Source organism: Macaca nemestrina, chromosome 15 (genome assembly GCF_043159975.1).
Source record: "Macaca nemestrina isolate mMacNem1 chromosome 15, mMacNem.hap1, whole genome shotgun sequence".
NCBI classification, from domain to species: Eukaryota; Metazoa; Chordata; class Mammalia; order Primates; family Cercopithecidae; genus Macaca; species Macaca nemestrina.
Window position 1 is genome coordinate 49,992,409 of NC_092139.1, and position 18,413 is coordinate 50,010,821.

General features: G+C 38.0%; 1 protein-coding gene across 3 annotated transcripts in view; it reads right to left on the reverse strand.

Annotated features, from left to right (window-relative positions):
* Window positions 1-18,413, reverse strand: part of LOC105486875 (kinesin family member 16B) — a 310,777-nt gene that overhangs the window by 41,955 nt on the left and 250,409 nt on the right. For all 3 annotated transcript variants that reach the window (XM_011749957.3, XM_011749955.3, XM_011749956.3), the window contains one exon: window positions 929-1,012. In XM_011749957.3, coding sequence (XP_011748259.2) covers window positions 929-1,012 — 84 coding nt within the window. The remainder of the gene's footprint in view (window positions 1-928; window positions 1,013-18,413) is intronic.

Here is an 18,413-nt window from a genome sequence, read left to right on the forward strand (position 1 = left end):
CTGGGAGGTGAAGGTTGCAGTGAGCCGAGATCATGCCATTGAACTCTAGTCTGGGCAACAGAGCGAGACTCCGTCTCAAACAAAACAAAAACAAAAACAAAAACAAAAACAAATGAAGTAGCAAGGGGAATTCTGGGTCTCCCTGAAAGCTTGCTGACACTAGGTCGTCATTAGCTGTCTGTACTTCTGTCCCTTGTCTGCCTCAATGGTTCACAATGGCAAGACAGTGACCAACAAGCAAGGACCAGCCATGATCATACTTTCACCATTCTTAAAGAAAACAACTGGTCCCTGCCTTGGTGAAAAGACTCAGCCTCATTAGCATCTCCAACCAAATAAGCAACTATATCCCGAAAAAGAAATACAAACTAGATAAAGCAGTCAACAATGTGCACTGGCAGTGAGGCAGTCCGAAAAACAACAGTTGTGTTAAACCAGAGTTCTACATGTAGTTGGCTTGGAAGATTAAGTTAAAATAAGTCGAATGAAACCTACCCATGACTAAAATAGGTATGTGTCTTTTTGCTTCCAACTCTCTTGAAAAAGCAACAATGATGTAATACTATAAATCTTCAGTTAATTAATTCCAAGTTTTTGCAGCAAGCTTTGTACTCTCATCCTGTATCACATACCATCTGTCTATGGTGAATATTTAGTTCTCACTCACATCCTGCTTCCTAACCCTTAGAATAAATGCATCTTCTTAAAAATAAGAAAAATGTTCCGCTAGACCAGAGGAAGATAAGGACTTGTATTTTAAACAAGCTGATATCATATCTTCATAATCTACTGCTGCCATCTCCTGTGTTAATGAGGCAGCACCTTCACACTTGTGAAGAAATGTAATAGTACTTAACAGAAACAATGCTTAATGGTCAGATGGCACATTTTCTACATACACAGAGGAAAAACAGCTTAATTCTGTTACCTCTAAGTGACTTCGTCTCTCAGCAATCACACGTTCATCCTTATTTCCAAATAGTTTCTTTGGAGGAAATTCAAGGGCAGCAAGCTGAAATAGACATTTTAAAAGACATGCATTAACACCACACCTATTAATTGTTGGGCTATTATTAATCTATTATTTGAAATCTCTTCCATGGGGTGAAAATAAAGAGGCTGAAAGTTTAAAGATAGTGGGTTCTGCCTTGCTTTATCACCAACTGTGTGACCTTCAACAGATAAAGCAACCTTGGCTCAGATTCCCCAGTGGTCATATGAGAAGACAGGACAATGGGAACTCCACAGAAGAATGAAACTGATTCTCAACATTCTGTTTCAGATGACATATCAGACTCTGTGCCAGGTGGTGTTTTATACTTTTTGTTTTTTAAAACACGTTTGTTCTTCTTTCAGTCCCCCTTTTTAACTAGAATTCAATTAGTTTTGTGTTGAAATAAGAATTTGAAAATTCAACCTACACACTACCTGAACATTCTGTAAAATTGTTTTCAGACCATTGCTAAGGTTCTCTAAATATTCAGTACTGTCTTTTCAGTTACCACTGCGAATGAAGACTGCCCATGTGAAAAGAGGACTTCTCTCTGCATCTTTTCACCTTGCTTCCTAAAAGTGAAGGTTCAGATTTCGTTTTAGCCTGATCTTAGCATTTCATAGTATTTCTCTTATGCTTTCCTTCTTGAACATACAAAAATTATAAGCAATAAGTTTTACTACAGATTCCCAGGCAAGATAGGATTATATAATCTGGCGAGAATCCGACTAGCCAGTGTTGCCTTGGCTGAATAAATGCTAAGGAGCAATAATTGCTGCAGTTGCGGAATTCACTATTTCCTTCCTTTCTCCATTTGTCGGGACCAGACAAATTGAAGCCAATGAAGCATTACCAAGAAAAAAATGAGCATTTCTCCCACAATGTAGGGCACAATATGTCACAAAATTCCAATTTTATGCCTATGCAAATCACTAAGTTGATTTAAATTTATATTTCCACAGTGGGAGTCAAAAATTAAAGACTAGCATCTGTATATATAATACTTTTAAAACATAGTATTAAAGTATAATATACATACAGAAAAGTGCACATATCACAAGGGAAGAACTGGATGTGTTTTCAAAATCTGAACACACTGTGTAACCAGCACTCGGATCAAGAAACAGAACACTGCCAGCACCCCAAGAACTGCACTTGCTCCCTTCCAGGCACTTCCTCTCACCCCTACAAAAGTTAATGCAGGTCTGACACTATGACAATAGCATTTCTTGAATTTTTCCTACTTTTGAACTTTATGTTAAAGATGTCATACAGTATGAACTCTTTTGTGTCTACCTCCTTTTGTTCAGCATCATGTTTGTGAGATTCAACCATGCTGTTCTGTGTAGCAATAGTTTGCTCATTTTTATTGTGGTACAGTATTCCACTATGTGAACATTCCATAATATATTTGTTCATTATCTTGCTGTTGGGCTTGTTAGCTTCCAGTTTTTGGCTGCTAGAAATTGTGCTGCTATGATCACTTTCCTAGAAATCTTCTGAGAAACATATGTACATATTTCTGATGGTCATACTCTTAAGTGTTGGAAATGCTGGGTTATATAGTGTGTGTGTGTGTTCAGCTGTATTTGAAGCTAACAAATGGTTTCCAAAACAGTTTTAGTAACTGACACTCCTATCAGAAGAGACTGAGAGATGTGGTTGCTCCAGGTCTTCACCAGCACTTGGTACTATGGTCGTCCTTCTTAGCAGTGCTGGTGAGTCATGTCTACTGTGGTTCACATTTGCATTTCTCTGCTGACTGATGTTGTCAAACATCTCTTTACCTGCTCATTGACGTCTGGTTAGTCATTTTTAGGAAGTGTCTGTTCAACTCTTTTGTCCATTTTTAAATTTGTTGTGTGCCTTTTCCTTAAGTAAGAATAAGCTCCCTTTTCACTCTCTTAAAGTTGTCTTTGATGACTTTATAGCCTGTCTTAAAAGTTGACTGAAGTTGGGCAGATGTTTGTTTCATTCCCCCTAGTGTTCCTTCTACCAAAGCAGAGAAACTTTGGAATGGGTTGAAGGTAACACCAAGGGATGGGTTTCCCCATCTCTGTTTCTCACCAATGTTTAGTTGGTTGACATCCAACTTTAAAATCAGTTGAAGGTAAAGTGAAAGACCATGGGCGCTGAGGCAAGACAGACCCCGTCTGAATCTTGGCTTGACCACTAACCAGCTTACTAGCTACGTTTCTCTGAGCCCGAGCATTCTCTGCTATAATAAAACCATAGAAAATGAAACCAAACTTTAAAAGGGTTCCGTGAAGATTTAGTGAATGGATTTTAGCTATATTATTAGCTGTCAGAGATCTGGTAATTACTGAGTAAGTGGCACGCCCACATTCCCGTGTGGCCTCTCTGCATCCACTGGGAAGCCGTGGTGACATGGCTTCAAGGAGCAAAGGGTTTTCCGGAACTTGGCCTCACTGGCACAAACACACTCCCCCATGCTGCAGCTCAGAGAAGACAGGTATAGCAGAGTTCATCTTCCGGCTCCCTCTAGCCTCCATCTCCTCCAGTACAAATGTACCTCCCGCTTCCCCCGATGCTGTGGTACTGAAAGCTTGGCAAGCATGCTTTCACAGTTGGTTGTTTTGTCGTTTTATGTGGCTGATGAGGTGATGTGGTTTCTGTCAGGGGAAATTTATAGTCACACTCACATGCTCAATCAGAAACCGTGCAATAAAAGGACTTTAGGCAGTGGAAGTGGGGAGGGAGCAAGCATTCACTTCTCCTCCTAGTCAACAGTGGCGTTCCCTCTCCAGACCCAGATGGAGGCAAGCATTCGGTGCTATTAATATTCAGCCTGTGAAATAACTATGTGTAAATTATGTGCAACACTCTTGTTCAGATTTTAGGAGGAAAGGGCCAATTCTAAGTGACTCTCAGGCCTATAATCACAGGACCATGACACTCAACTGTCTGACGTTAGAGTTTAAGACACCCAGGCCCAGAGTTAAGTGACTTGGAAAGGCTCAGAGTCATGGGGAAAAAGTCAGGACCGACTCCAGGCCTCTCGGGATAAAGCTATAAAGGGTGTCTGCAGTGCATGAAAGACACTGTCACAAAGTCTTTGGGGATCTAGGGTAAAGATGAAAGAGAGTGATTCCTCCTAAGTGTATGTAACCAGAAACATGAACATACCACTCCAAGGCAGTCATCAACAGTTCCAACAAGAGTTGTCAACGGGACCCTGCTAAGGACCTGTACCCCAGTCCAGGGTCAGCACAGCAGTGGAGAATAGCAGGAAGCAGGATGGGGCTGGAGCTCCCCAGAAGTCCATTCCAGGACATACAAAGTTAGTTAGCGACTATCATCTTAACCCTCCCCAAGTAAAAACTAAGAACAATGGTAGCTATCTTTATAATAAAGTATGGGTAGGATGGAGAAAAAGAACAGCTGCAGAAGTTCCAATGAGGCTCATGATAGAAATGTGAGCTAGTGGGCCCATGTCCTATAGGTGGAGCTGGGACATGAACAAGCCAAAGAAGAAAGCCAAGGCCTTAATGTAAAATATAGGAAAAACATGCCCCCACTAAAATAATGATATTTACATCAGAAACAGCTTCAACTGCAACATGAGTGAGTCCCTTTCCTCTGATACAGTGGAAACCATCTCCATGTCTCCTCTTTAGAGAATCCTAACAGTGCCACTTAGGCCTTGCTATCTATAAGCTTGAGTTGGACAAGATGAAATTGCCAGTTCTGTAAGTTAAAAATTGTTGAATATCAGCAATTTCATCTAGCTAAATCCTGCATAAAACTTCGACACTTAAGTGACTGCTAGGGTCACTTCATTTTCCATCAGCTGTGCTATCTGCCAAGTAGTAAAAGTATCTCATTTGATGGTTGCTGATCAGCTATACCTAAGCCAATCCATTTCAAAAGAATATTTTTCTTAAGGCACTCAAAAGTAAAACAAAAACTAGAAGTATCTTATATTTTAAAACATACTACATTAAAATAGTGAAAGCATTGGGATAGCAGGGCAGGTGGCACAGGAGGCCATCTGGGGAACAATAATAGCTGACATAGAAGATAATACAGTCACATTCCTAAGTCCATCCTCCTAAAAGAAAAAAAGAGCATCATCTTTACTTGAATTGGCTTCCTCAGCTCAAATAAAGGAGTCTCTGAAAAATGAGGACCTTCATGTTGACCTGCTGAATGACTGGGATGAAGAAGGCGGAGAGCAGGGGCAGGAATTACCGCTTCATTCCTAAAATAATAATATAGCAAAACCCCTTACCACAGGTTAGATGGCCAGAGTACAGAAGAGGGCTGGACTATTATCTCTCCACAAGTGCAAAGCTATTGCCTCATTTATTTCAAAATAGATCAACAAAAGCAATTCTCTGTAGGATTCATTTCTGAAGTGTAAATGATTTAAACTGCCTAAATAGTTTTAAAAAATGGACAATTTACTAAGATCAAAAGAGTCACTGGTCAGGACAAATAACTGTGCCTGGAAGACCAAACAAAACAACCAACAACCAAAAAACCTTTTCCATTTTGCTGAAAGTGCTGTTTTCTGAAATGTAACACTTCTGACAAATTAAGAATATAAGAGAGGTTCACGGAAGGCTCGTGCCTTCTGAATTGTCCCTGACCCCTCTACCCATGTCCCCCACACACCAACATCTTTTATTTGGTTTCTCATGTTAAATAAAAAGTTTAAAATTAAATCAGAAATATTATCTGAACATTTTCATTCCCTCTCAGGTACTTTATATTTACACATTTTCATTTTTATTGCCTCATTTTTCTAATAGAACAGATATTCTAGTTTTGATTTTCTTGAGGAAAGTACTGTCAGGAACAGTGAATGACAATCTGTAGGTGGAGAGACTCCTCTTGGATTTCCTCGGTAGCCTCTAACAAAGGAGATACAGTGTCCTATATTTCAAGAAATTTAAGTTCCTGAAGTTCTATATATTCCTCTCAACAACTACATTCTAAAGGGTGTCAGGTAAGTATTTCTGAATTACATAAAAATGTTCAAGATACTTGGGATTCAGTAATGCAGGAAAAAGAATTTCTTTCTGTAAGATTTCATTTTCATAAAGAACAAGCATCATCATTTCCCCTTATAACTTTTTTGGAGACAGTCTCATGGTGAAAAGCATGACTACACCAAAAATAATCTTTCTGCAAGCCATAAAAATTGGCGAAACCATTCTGGTTAAAGATGGTGGAGCAGTGACTTGATTTGTTTCCCTCACCTTCTTCAAAAGCACCGCTACCACCACAAACACTGTCTCTGAACTGGGAAACCGCCACAGCTCAAATGATTGGCCAGGCAGCAGCATCCAGAAGACCATCAAGGAGAGAAGAGATGATGGGAGACAAGGGTGGTCCAGAGCCACCCTCACCCTCACCTGCATTCTGCCCATGCTGGGATTAAAGAGACTAAATACGGGGATGAGAAAAAGATCAGGATGCAATTCCACTCAAGGAAGAAGGTGAGCAGGGGCTGTGAGAGGAGGAGCCTGGGGAAGTCCCTGTCTCCAGCGACAGAGGCAGGAAAGGCCAGAGAGCAAGCGTTTGACTTTATCACCCACAGCCAGCAACTCCACAGCCCCCATGAACCAGAAAACAAGAGAAGATGTGTCTCAAAGTGAAGGAAAAAACTGGTGAAAACAGTTTCAGGATAATTCTAAGTGGTCTGCGCATGCCATAGCTGCCCTATTCCTCCCCAGCGTCTGCCTCTCCTTGCTCCCACAAAGCACTGGTGTTTTCCCACAATTAGTCCACTTCCTTTAAAGATGAGAAATGATTAGAAGGAACCAAAACTGAAACTATGTGTAAAAAGGGTGCGGTGAGGTGACATTGCATGAAATATAAGCAAAAGGCAGCTCAAGAGGATACACCGTAAATGGGATCGGCCAAAGCTACCCAGGAGGAATTCAGAGAATTAATAGTCACGTAGGAGCCACAAAATCCATCTCTAAATAGAGCCCAAAGAAGTAAATGATACACACGTTGAAAGAAGAGAAAAGAAGGGTAAAAAAGAGGAAGAAAAGCAAGCCAGTTCTTGGAGAAACGGCTGATTCCAGGATGGGGGAGGGAATACAGACGATGAGCCTGCAGCAGCCTGTGGCACCAGAAAGCACGAAGTGCTTGAAAACAAAAACCCAAGATGCGGTGTCTCAAAGGAACACAGGCATCAAGTGAAAGAGCCCCCAATGGCCAAAGCTGAGACAATTTGAAAAAGAAAATTAAAAAGAAAAAGTATTGGTGGATAACCCAAAATAGAATAATTGAATAAATAAATGGCGGGTTTAAGATTCACTTTGAAAAATAAAATAAAGTATTGGTGGGTAACCCAAAATAGAATGACAGAATAAATAAATAAATGGGTAACTCAACTATCATTTCAGAATAAGTCCAAATAATTTATGTAGATGTTTCACCCTCAGGAAAGTAGCCCATCATTTCCCCACTCCTGAAATGTGTGCCATGCATAGTGACCTCCTTCCAAATAATACAGCGTGGAAAGGAAGAAAAACAAGTAACTTTACAGTAGAGAAACTTCAGCCACGTGATCAAGTATCAACAGTGGTAAGTCATACTGATAGTATACAACCTTGAGATGATATGATAAAAATACCATTTTTACCTCTGTGGTTTCCCTCCCAAAAATGCATAACAAGTCTTCCTCAAGAGTGTCAAGGTCACTGAAAACAAGAAAAGTATAAGAAACTGTCACAGTGAAGAGGGGCCTAAGGAGACGTAACGACTAAATATAATGGGGAGTCCTGGGTGGGATCCTGGAACAGAAAAAGGCCATTAGGTAAAAACCAAGAAAATATCAATAAAGTACAGACATTAGTTAATAATAATGTACCAGTATTAGTTCACTAGTTATGACAAATGTACTATATTAACGGCAGATGTTAATACTAGGGGAAACTGAGTATCGTATATGAGAATTCTGTACTATCTTCAGATTTTTTCTACAAATCTAAAAGTATTCTAAAATAGGACTTCTGGTTTCTGATCCTACACACGAGGAGCTGAAAAGTTACTCCTGCTCTCATGACAAGAAAAAAGCTGAAAAAATAAATGAAGATCAACAACGCTTCTTAGATCCAGTGGAGAAGTGAGATCACAGGGCAAACGACTGCCCTCAGACTGCAGAGACAGACAGGTGAACACAGAGAATCGTAACTCAGCCTGGCGCTGAAGCCTGCTGCTGGAGCCATATTGGTAGAAACACTATGAACAGTAATTCCAGAATCACTGGAGGCTCAAATATAGACTAGCGTGATTGTTAAAATCTCTGAGGGTGGCCAGTCTTGAGGAAGGTCTCCACACTTTTGAGAGTTTTACCTCCAGGAGCCCCACTAGGTTCTCACCGTGAAGTTGGATTCTAGTTTTCAAATGATGTGTTCTCACTGTGACACTGGGGGATCGAGCAGGGGAAGGAAAAAGGAACCATTTTTAAATACTCCCAGAGCTCTCTGTTCTTTACAAGGCTTGCTCTCAAGAGAAAGTGTTTTACCAGAACCTAACTACCTTAGGTTTCACCAGAGCCTAACCGACCAGGGCTAAGTGAAACACTCAACGCAGGCTCACGAAAAGACTGAAAACTACCCTAGGACTATAGAAGGCTTCCTCTCACCGGATCTTACCATCACATCATGGGGCTGCTGTATCACAGGGGATTACAGCTGAAAGAACTGTAAGCCTCAGACCCTATTTTAAAAGACTCCAGGAAAGCCCAAAGACAACAACGGGAGACAAAAACAAGGGCACTAGAGGAAATTTTAGCCTCTGACACCACATCTATACCAACCAGTAAACCCAGCCTATATCTTAGCCAGATAAACATAAAACCTCACACTAAAATCAATCTACCTCAATTCCTTTTACCCAATATATCGTGTCTAGCTTTCAACAAAATATTACAAGGCAAATTAAAAGGCAAAAACACAGTTTAAAGCTATTCTAAAATGAAAAAAAAAACTTTAAAAAAAATCAGTGCCTCTGCACCTTCCTTCCTGCCACAAAAAAAATGTGAGCCAGCAGGACTTAACAAAGAAATGGAAGAAACAAAAACATGATGGGAATGAAAGCCCCAGTAGAAGGAACAAGTGCAGAACAAGCACAATAAAAAGAGATTAGTACGTAGCACACAGAGTTGAGAAAATAACAACACAAAATAAAATGTGATAAAGAAATGTGACCCAAAAAGTTTATATCTAACCAAAGGGTCTTTCAAGTGTGCAGGCTACAAATACACATTCTCAAGCAGATAAGAACTCAGATAAAACACATCAAGGTGCATCTTTCAAAAACATATTGAATGACCAAAAATATCCAACCCTGAGATAGCGCAATGTACAGATCTCAGAATATAACTTAAAAAAATTGGGAGGTGGGAGAAAATAAAGTTAATTTTCTCTCTGTTAGAAGAGTCAATTGGTAAATTTATAAAATGGAAACACATCATTTGAAAACTAGTGACCTTAACATTTCAATTTTAAAAGTAATCTTAAAGTCACATATATTTTAGAGACAACATATTATGTGGTGAAAAAAATTTAATTTGAAGTTCAGCAATTTCTTCAGTTTTCATTTTCTTTCACTTCTGTTCAATTCAAGTAAAATTAAATGTAATGTTTATACTTAAAAATAGCATATCCAGAATAAACACAATGTCGTAAAGTTGTTTCACTCTTTTTCCCTATTCTTTGATTTTAAGTTCTTTTTTGTCAGTCTACATCTCCATTCTCTTATCTGTGCCTATTCATTTCGACACTTAAAATAATGTTCATTAAATGGTAACATTAATTATATTTATAGAATCATTTTGGGACAATCTGTTGCTTTTTTTCTTATATTTCCTTGTATTATGTAAAATTTTTATAAATGACCATGCATTTTTATAGAAACAGTAAAAAATGATTATTCTTTTTACAAATTTAATGGAAGAGTTAAATTAACACCATATGTCTTTTTCTTTTAATAACCTAAGATTTGGGGCAATTGGATTTCAAGTCTCAGCTCAGCAAATAGCTGGTTGTATAATCTAGAGCAATGTATAAAAACTTCTCTAGTTCCTAGTTTCATCATCATGAAAATGAAGAAATTGAACCAAGATGTTTAAGTTTCATTTCAGTTCTGAAATTCTATAACTCAGATGCTGATGATTAAAATCTCCCTACACAGTGTTAGAAGTAACACTTTAGATACCACGGAGATATTTTACCTATTATTTTGGCTATACTGCTTTTGAGGAAAGTATCTTACTTCCTATGAAGTCTTCATAGTATTCTCATTTCAAGTAAGGCTCAGATGTGCAGAAGGAAAATGGGGCCTGATATAATAATGAAACATTACTTTTCAAGAGGTTGTAGAACAGAAAAAGGACAGACACAAACAGAATGCAGTATTCATGAGAAAACCCTTAAAATGGCATCTTTTCCTGTTATAGCTATTATTTTAACAGCAGGAGTGGTAAATGATGCAAAGATATGTGAGCTCTTATGGGAAAACTGTGTATTAAAGTTAAAAATGATGACTGAGGTCAAATAAATTGGACATTTGTGACACATATGATAGGCCTAGAGAATGCTGAAGGAGAGTTTAACAACAGCCCTATGGCCTACTTTGTCTCATCATAAAATTTGGTTATGCAGAGTAAAACACAGGAAACAAATGAGGAGTACAATAACATATTTCTTAGGCCTAAGAAAAGCATAATAGCAAGTTTGCTTTGTAATTCAGTAAATAAAATATATTCAAAAGACAAAAGAACTGAAAAGCCATTAAAACAGGAAATCAATAATTTGAGGCCTACTGATTTCCAATGAAATCTGCCTTTCCCTTCCTCAGTGCTTGTGAAGTCTAAAAACTCAAGTAATTAGCTTTATTTTGGATGTTTAACCAACAAGCCTCTAAATTTTTGATTGAAAAACAGATCTATATGAAGAATTTTCAAAAGAGTAAGCTAAGACAATCAGCATTTACTTAAATATTATAAGCTATTTTGTAATATAATTATTTTACAACTATTTGTGAATCCCATGGTTGGGAATTATGAAAGCATTGAGGATCATCCATCTAGCAAGTTAGCTAGCTATATGTATATGTATGCATATTAGAAAAATAATCAGCATTCTCTCTGCTGATATTGTAATATTTCTTAATGATCTCAGAGTGAAATTTTCATCTACGAGTTGACTTTTCTCTTCTGATTCCCAGTGAACTGACACAGCCCAATTTTCTTCTAAGAGTTATCAGGCTCAAATCCTGACTTCAATGTTTATTACATTATAATAAGATAGGTCAGCCAGTCTGCTGCCATCAAGAAGATATGTAATGGAAAAATGTAATGGAAAAGTTTCCTGTTTTTGAAAGCCTTTTCTCTTGGCAAAGTTCACATTTTAGTTGAGCCAGACCCTGTATTAAGTGCAGGTGGTCTTGCAGGCAACAGACAGCATAAGCCATTTTGATAAACGGCATTGCCATTACTTTGGATATAAATAATGGCGGCCCTAAAATATAGAAAAGAAATTAAAACGGGTAATAAAAAGCCTTGCCTATCTTTTATTATTTTTAACAATTGAGCAGCTAAAACTGGGTTATAAATCACTGAAAGAAAATTGAGAACTAATAAAGTTGTGGAGTCTTTACTAATAAAGGAAAACATTTGACTTCTGTTAACACCTGATAAAAGTGTACTTTGTTGTCATTCCTCATTTACTAGTCATTTTCTTTACTCCTGTGATATTTGGCTATCTAACTTTTACCCAATTGTTAAAGATTAGAAGAAAAAATACAACATAGTACTCGAACTGGTCAAATCTGCTATAACCTGTCTTTTGCAAGTAGACCCACCTACATGGTAACTAGCAGCTTTTGAAACATCCGCACCCTGGAGGCTTGTGGCTGTAAATTTAAGCCATTCTAGCTTTTGAGAAATGCAGATAATAAAAACTCATCAAAAGGCTCTCATAATTCTCACATCTGACTAGATGGAAGCATTTCTGACTACTCAAAATTAATAGCAGCTCCCAAGGCCTTATAAGAACAGCTGCCACTGAGAAATATACTCACAAACAAATACGCAATTCTCTTCCAAGTTTGATTTGTTAGAGGCATAGAGCAGCAACTCTTCAGGACAACCTAGCTGGATTAGTAAGGGAGTAATCAGCTACCTTTAACCCTGATAGGGTAACTTAAGCCCGTACCACACAATATTTAGGAACACCTCTTCTGAACCTAGACCAGAGTTTGCAACATACTAGACCCTCCTGAAATATCAGCTGACTGAAGGAACAAGACAGAATTCCTCATTGGTGGTCAATATGAAGCAGCCAGTGATTAAAATCAGAATATATCTCTAACAGAAGCTGCTGTCCTGTTGTCACCAAAGAGCTAAAACTTAAGAGTCATCCTAGGTATAAAATCAAATTTGGAAACATAGCTAGCACTACACCACCTTCCAGTTATATTCTGTATAAATATTGTAACTTTTCCACACAAAGTCTCATTTTCCCCAAAGCCCAGTGTCAGTTTCATTCAGGCATGACCCAGTGAACGTCAACTTGAGGACATTCATATGTGCCACCAAAATTTTTTAAAGTAAAACATACTTCAGATCTGTGAATATTAAATATTTCATTTTTAAGAATAAATATGCAGATAAACTCACTAAAGTGTATTTTCCATTTCTTACTATGATTCGAATTGTCGCAGAGACAGACATGACAGGAACCTGTCATTGCTATCCATGGAGACTTGTTATGTAACAGATTTTCACAGGGAACAGGTTTTCTTATCTTTGGTCTCATCTGGAGAATTCTGTGAATTTTCCCTTTTAAAGTGAACATGGCCATGGAGAGGGAGGTTCAGACAAAGAGCATGGGACCAGTAATTAGAAGACATGAACCTTACCCCATGCCCTAAGTCTTGGTGTGACCTTAACAAGTCTCCATAGGTATTTGATTCCTCGTTTCTAAATGAAAGCTGGACTATCCAATCGTTAAGACCCCTCAGGGTGCTGGCATTTCACAATGTGCAAACAGTTCCAAGCTCATTGCTGTGGAAGTTTCCTTGTTTATTGCAGAGGAAAGAGTAATAAAGTCCACATCTTTGGTGATCAAAGAGACAATTAACATTTCTTCTTCACTGTCTAGGTTTGAATGAGTCTGTCAATTTTGACAAGAATATTTGTCACTGGAAATCATCTTTTAGGTGCTTTACACTAATGAAAAATCAACCCACTGCTGAATTCTATCAGACATTCAAAGAAGAAATGGTACCCATCCTATTAAAACTATTCCAAAAGATAGAGAAAGAGGGAATCCACCCTAAAGCATTCTTTAAAACCAGTATCACCCTAATACCAAAACCAGGAAAGAATATAACAACCAAAAAAGAAAATGACAGGCCAGTATCCCTGATGAACATACTTGCAAAAATCCTCACCAAAATACTAGCTAACCAAATCCAACAGCATATCAAAAAGATAATCCACTATGATCAAGTGGGTTTCATGCCAGTGATGCAGAGATGGTTTAACATACCCAAGTCAATAAGTGTGATACACCACATAAACAGGACTGAAACAAAAATCCCATGATCATCTCAAGAGATGCAGAAAAGGCATTTAACAAAATCCAGCATTCCTTTATGATTAAAACCCTCAGGAAAATCAGCATAGAAGGGACATACCTTAAGTTAATAAAAGCCATCTATGACAAACCCACAGCCAACAATATATTGAACAGAGAAAAGATGAAAGCATTCCCCCTGAGAACTGGAACAAGACAAGGGGGATGCCCACTTTCACCACTTCTATTCAATATAGTACTAGAAGTCCTAGCCAGAGCAATCAGACGAGAGAGAAAGAAAGGGCATCCAAATCAGAAAGAGGAAGTCAAACTGTCACTGTTCACGATGATATAATTGTACACCTAGAAAACCCTGAAGACTCACCCAAAAAGCTTCCAGATCTGATAAATGAATTCAGTAAAGTTTCAGGATACAAAATGAATGTATACAAATCACTAGTGCTGCTATACACCAATAGCAACCAAGTGGAGAATCAGATAAAGAAATCAACCCCTTTTACAATAGCTGAAAAAAAAAAAAAACTTAGAAATATATATAGGAAGTGAAAGTTCTCTACAAGGAAAACTACAAAACACTGCTCAAAGAAATTATAGAAGACACAAACAAATGGAAACACATCCCATGCTCATAAATGGATAGAATCAGTATTGTGAAAATGACCATACTGACAAAAGTAATCTACAAACTCAATGCAATTCCCATCAAAATACCACCATCATTTTTCACAGAACTAGAAAAAAAACCCTAAAATTTGTAGGGAACCAAAAAAGAGCCCACACAGCCAAAGCAAGACAAAGCAAAAAGAACAAATCTGGAGGCGTCACTTTACCCAATTCAAACTATACTATGAGGCTATAGTCACCAAAACAGCATGTTACTGGTATAAAAACAGGCACATAGACCAACACAACAGAATAGAGAACCCAGAAATAAACCCAAATACTTACAGCCAACTGATCTTTGACAGAGCAAACAAAAACATAAAGTGGGGATAGGACACCCTATTCTACAAATGGTGCTAGGATAATTGGCAAGCCACATGTAGAAGAATGAAACTGGATCCTCATCTCTCACCCTATACACAAATCAACTCAGCATGAATCAAAGACTTAAATAGAAGACCTGAAACCATAAAAATTCTAGAAGATAACATCGGAAAAACTCTTCTAGACATTGGTTTAGGCAAAGCCTTCATGACCAAGAACCCAAAAGCAAATGCAACAAAAAATAAAGAAAAATAGACGGGACTTAATTAAACTAAAAAGCTTCTGCACAGCAAAAGAAATAATCAGCAGAATAAACAGACAGCCCATAGAGTGGGAAAAAATCTTTGCAAACTATGTATTCAACAAAGGAATCATATCCAGAATCTATAAGGAACTCAAAGAAATCAGCAAAAAACAAACAAACAAACAAAAACTAAACAAAAAACAAAAAACCCAAATAATCCAATCAAAAAGTGGGCTAAGGACATGAATAGGCAATTCTCAAAAGAAGATATACAAATGGCCAACAAATATATGAAAAAATGCTCAACATCACTAATTATCAGTTAAATGCAAATCAAACCCACAATGTGATACCACCTTACTCCTGCAAGGATGGCCATAATTTAAAAAATCAAAAAAATAAAAGATGTTGGCATGGATGTGGTGAAAAGGGAACAGCTTTACACTTGCTGATGGGAATGTAAACTAGTACAACCACTGTGGAAAACAATATGGAGATTCCTTAAAGAACTAAAAGTAGATCTATCATTTGATCCAGCAAGCCTACTACTGGGTATCGACCTAGAGGAAAAGAAGTCATTACATGAAAAAGACACTTGCACACATGTTTATAGCAGAACCATTCACAATTGCAGAAATATGGAATCAGCCCAAATGCCCATCAATCAAATGGATAATGTTATATATATGTGCGTATGCATATGTGTGTGTATATACACACACACACATATATATGTATGTATATATATACATGTATATATACACATGCGCACACACACACACACACATCATGGAATACTACTCAGCCATAAAAAGAAACAAAATAATGGCATTTGCAGCAACCTGGATGGAATTGGAAACCATTATCCTAAGTGAAGTAACTCAGGAATGAAAAACCACACATCATATGTTCTCACTCCTAAGTGGGAGCTAAACTCTGAGGAAACATGATACAATGGACTTGGGGACTCAGGGGAAAGGGTGGGAGAGGGGTGAGGGATAATAGACTACACACTGGGTACAGTGTACACTGCTCGAGTGATGGGTGCACCAAAATCTCAGAAATCACCACTAACCACTAATGAACTTATCCATGTAACCAAACACACCTGTTCCCCAAACATCTACTGAAATTAAAAAAAAAAAAATCAACTAATGCACCCAAGAGAGATGCAAAAGAGGATAGGCAATGTCTTAATCAGTGGTCCAGAGAGCATCCTATGGAGGATTTTCTCCCAATTACACACTCCTGAGCCCCAAGTCAGATTTACTGAATAAGAAATTCCTAGTTTGGGGCCTGAGTCTGCATATTTTGGAAAAGCTTCCCAGGTAATTTGGATGCTCATTGTGCCTCCACTCATCCTTGAAAGCAGTGATTTAAATGCTATTTATTTACCAGTTGAAGAGAATGGTGTGATACAAACCACACAGTGAAATACCTGGGCCTCTGATAATGTACAAGGTCAGGAAGCTGGCAGTATTCTATTTTTGTCTGCATAGCTGTTTGCTATTTAGAAATTCAAGGAGGCTGAGGGCTTGGTGCAACTGAATTTATCTAAGGCTTACTGGGTGCTCCCTGTGGCTACAGTTGGTAGCATTATAATTTGGGTGGTGAGCAGATTTGCAATTTTTATATTAAACTTGAAATGCTAGTAATAAAACTGCTATAATACATTTCAATAATGGATGGCTAATAGTTGTCCAAGACAAATAAAAGGCCAATAGCCAAATTATTTTCATTTCTTTCTTCGGTGCTTCTCAGAAAATCAAGAAGGTGAGAAATGTTTCATCAGCACCAACTGAGAAGTCCATCTACAAATTAAATAACCTCTTGCCTAGTCGTTTTCTTCCCTCCCACTGGTAATTACTGGGCACCCAGAGAATGCCAGATGTGAGAGAACAATTGCTCTAACACAGCAATTTTCCATTTTTATGGAAGGCTCTCAAAATATTTTTCTCTCAGCTTTGTGGGGAGAAGGGAGCTCCCTAGGGATGTGGCTGATTGAGGCTGATTGTGCTTGAAACTTGGGGACTCTAATGACTCACTGTGATAACTTAGTTATGATGAAGACAAGCAACATGAACTGTTCCATGTAGCTTCCATGCTCATGATGCACAGGCATCCCTTACCACTTGCTTTGATTGTACATTTTAATATATGAAATGTCTCATTTTCAAAATTCATTCTCTTGCCTCTAAGCACAGCAGCACAAACTGGCTTCAGAATCATTCAGCCAAGAATATCATAAAAAGACCCTCAATGAGTGATTCCAGTGCTTCATCTGTTTCACTGTGAGATTTATGTCCTTGAAAAGTAAGGTGCCTGACTTAGTCCATTTGGGTTGCTATAACAAAATACCTTTGACTGGGTAATTTATGAAGAACAGAAATTTACTGCTCACAGTTCTGGAGGCTGTGAAGTCCAAGATCAAGGTGTAAGCAGATTCAGTATCTGCTGAGGTCTTGTTCTCCACAGATGGCGCCTTCTGTGTCCTCACATGGCAGGAGGTGGGGGCAAGCTCCCTCAGGCACTAATCCCATTTATGAGGGTCTCATGACCTAGTCACCTCCCAAAGGCCCCATCTCTTAATATGAACAAATTGTAGGTTAAATTTTAACACAATTTAGGAGGAACACAAACCTTCAGTCCATAGCAGGGCTCATGAGGCTCTAGCATTTGAAAAGAAGGACTCCTTGTGAAATGCATGAAAATAAAGTCTTCTAAAATAGAAATCAGACAGGAGTTGGCATCTCTGAATCTCCTGGAAGCAGCAGCTCTCCTGATGACTTGTGACCTTCCAGCCTCATGTCATTCAACTTTATTAAAATGCCAGACCAGTCATCCAAAAAGCTAGGAAGATACTAGCTCTTCACTACTCATGTTAATGGATGAAAAAGAGATGTGGTTTTAAAAGTTTTTTTCTCTTCAGCTTGATGAGCAATGTTTCTGTCTTGTTGAACTCTCGGATTGTGACCTGGATCTATAGGTAAGCGTCATGAACACCAGACAGAAACAGTAACTCTATCTCCTCCTCATAGAAACAAAAAGAGAACACTTCATGGGGGCTTTATTTCTGAGAATGTAACTTGATTGATATTTAAAAGCCTCACACTGATTTTAATCGAGTCAAAAATACATAGGTTTCATATAGAAAAAGAGCACTACAGAAATTATTTGCATGATAAAATTTCAAAGATCTGCTCTCTGGCAGATGCTGCATAATACTTCAGAGTTGCTTTCAGTAATACATTGTATCTGAGGCTCTCACAATCTTCTACAAACTAGCTGTGGCATTATCATTTTACAGACATGAATTGGAAAACATAGGTTTAATTTGATTAAGATTCCATACAAGGTCAATGAAGGAGAGCAGAAAATGAATGCCAGAAGGAGCTATTATCTTGCATAATACCTGTCAATAGATGAAGAGATTTTATTCTTAAAATAAAATTCTTAAAATAAAATCTATTCTTAAAATAGATTTTAAACCCATTTAAAATCTAGAAGAAACTGCTAAGATTAAAGAAAATGAATAAATAAAAATAAAACAACAATTTAAAAAACCCTGAATAATGCAGCACCTCCAGTGAAGAACTCAGCC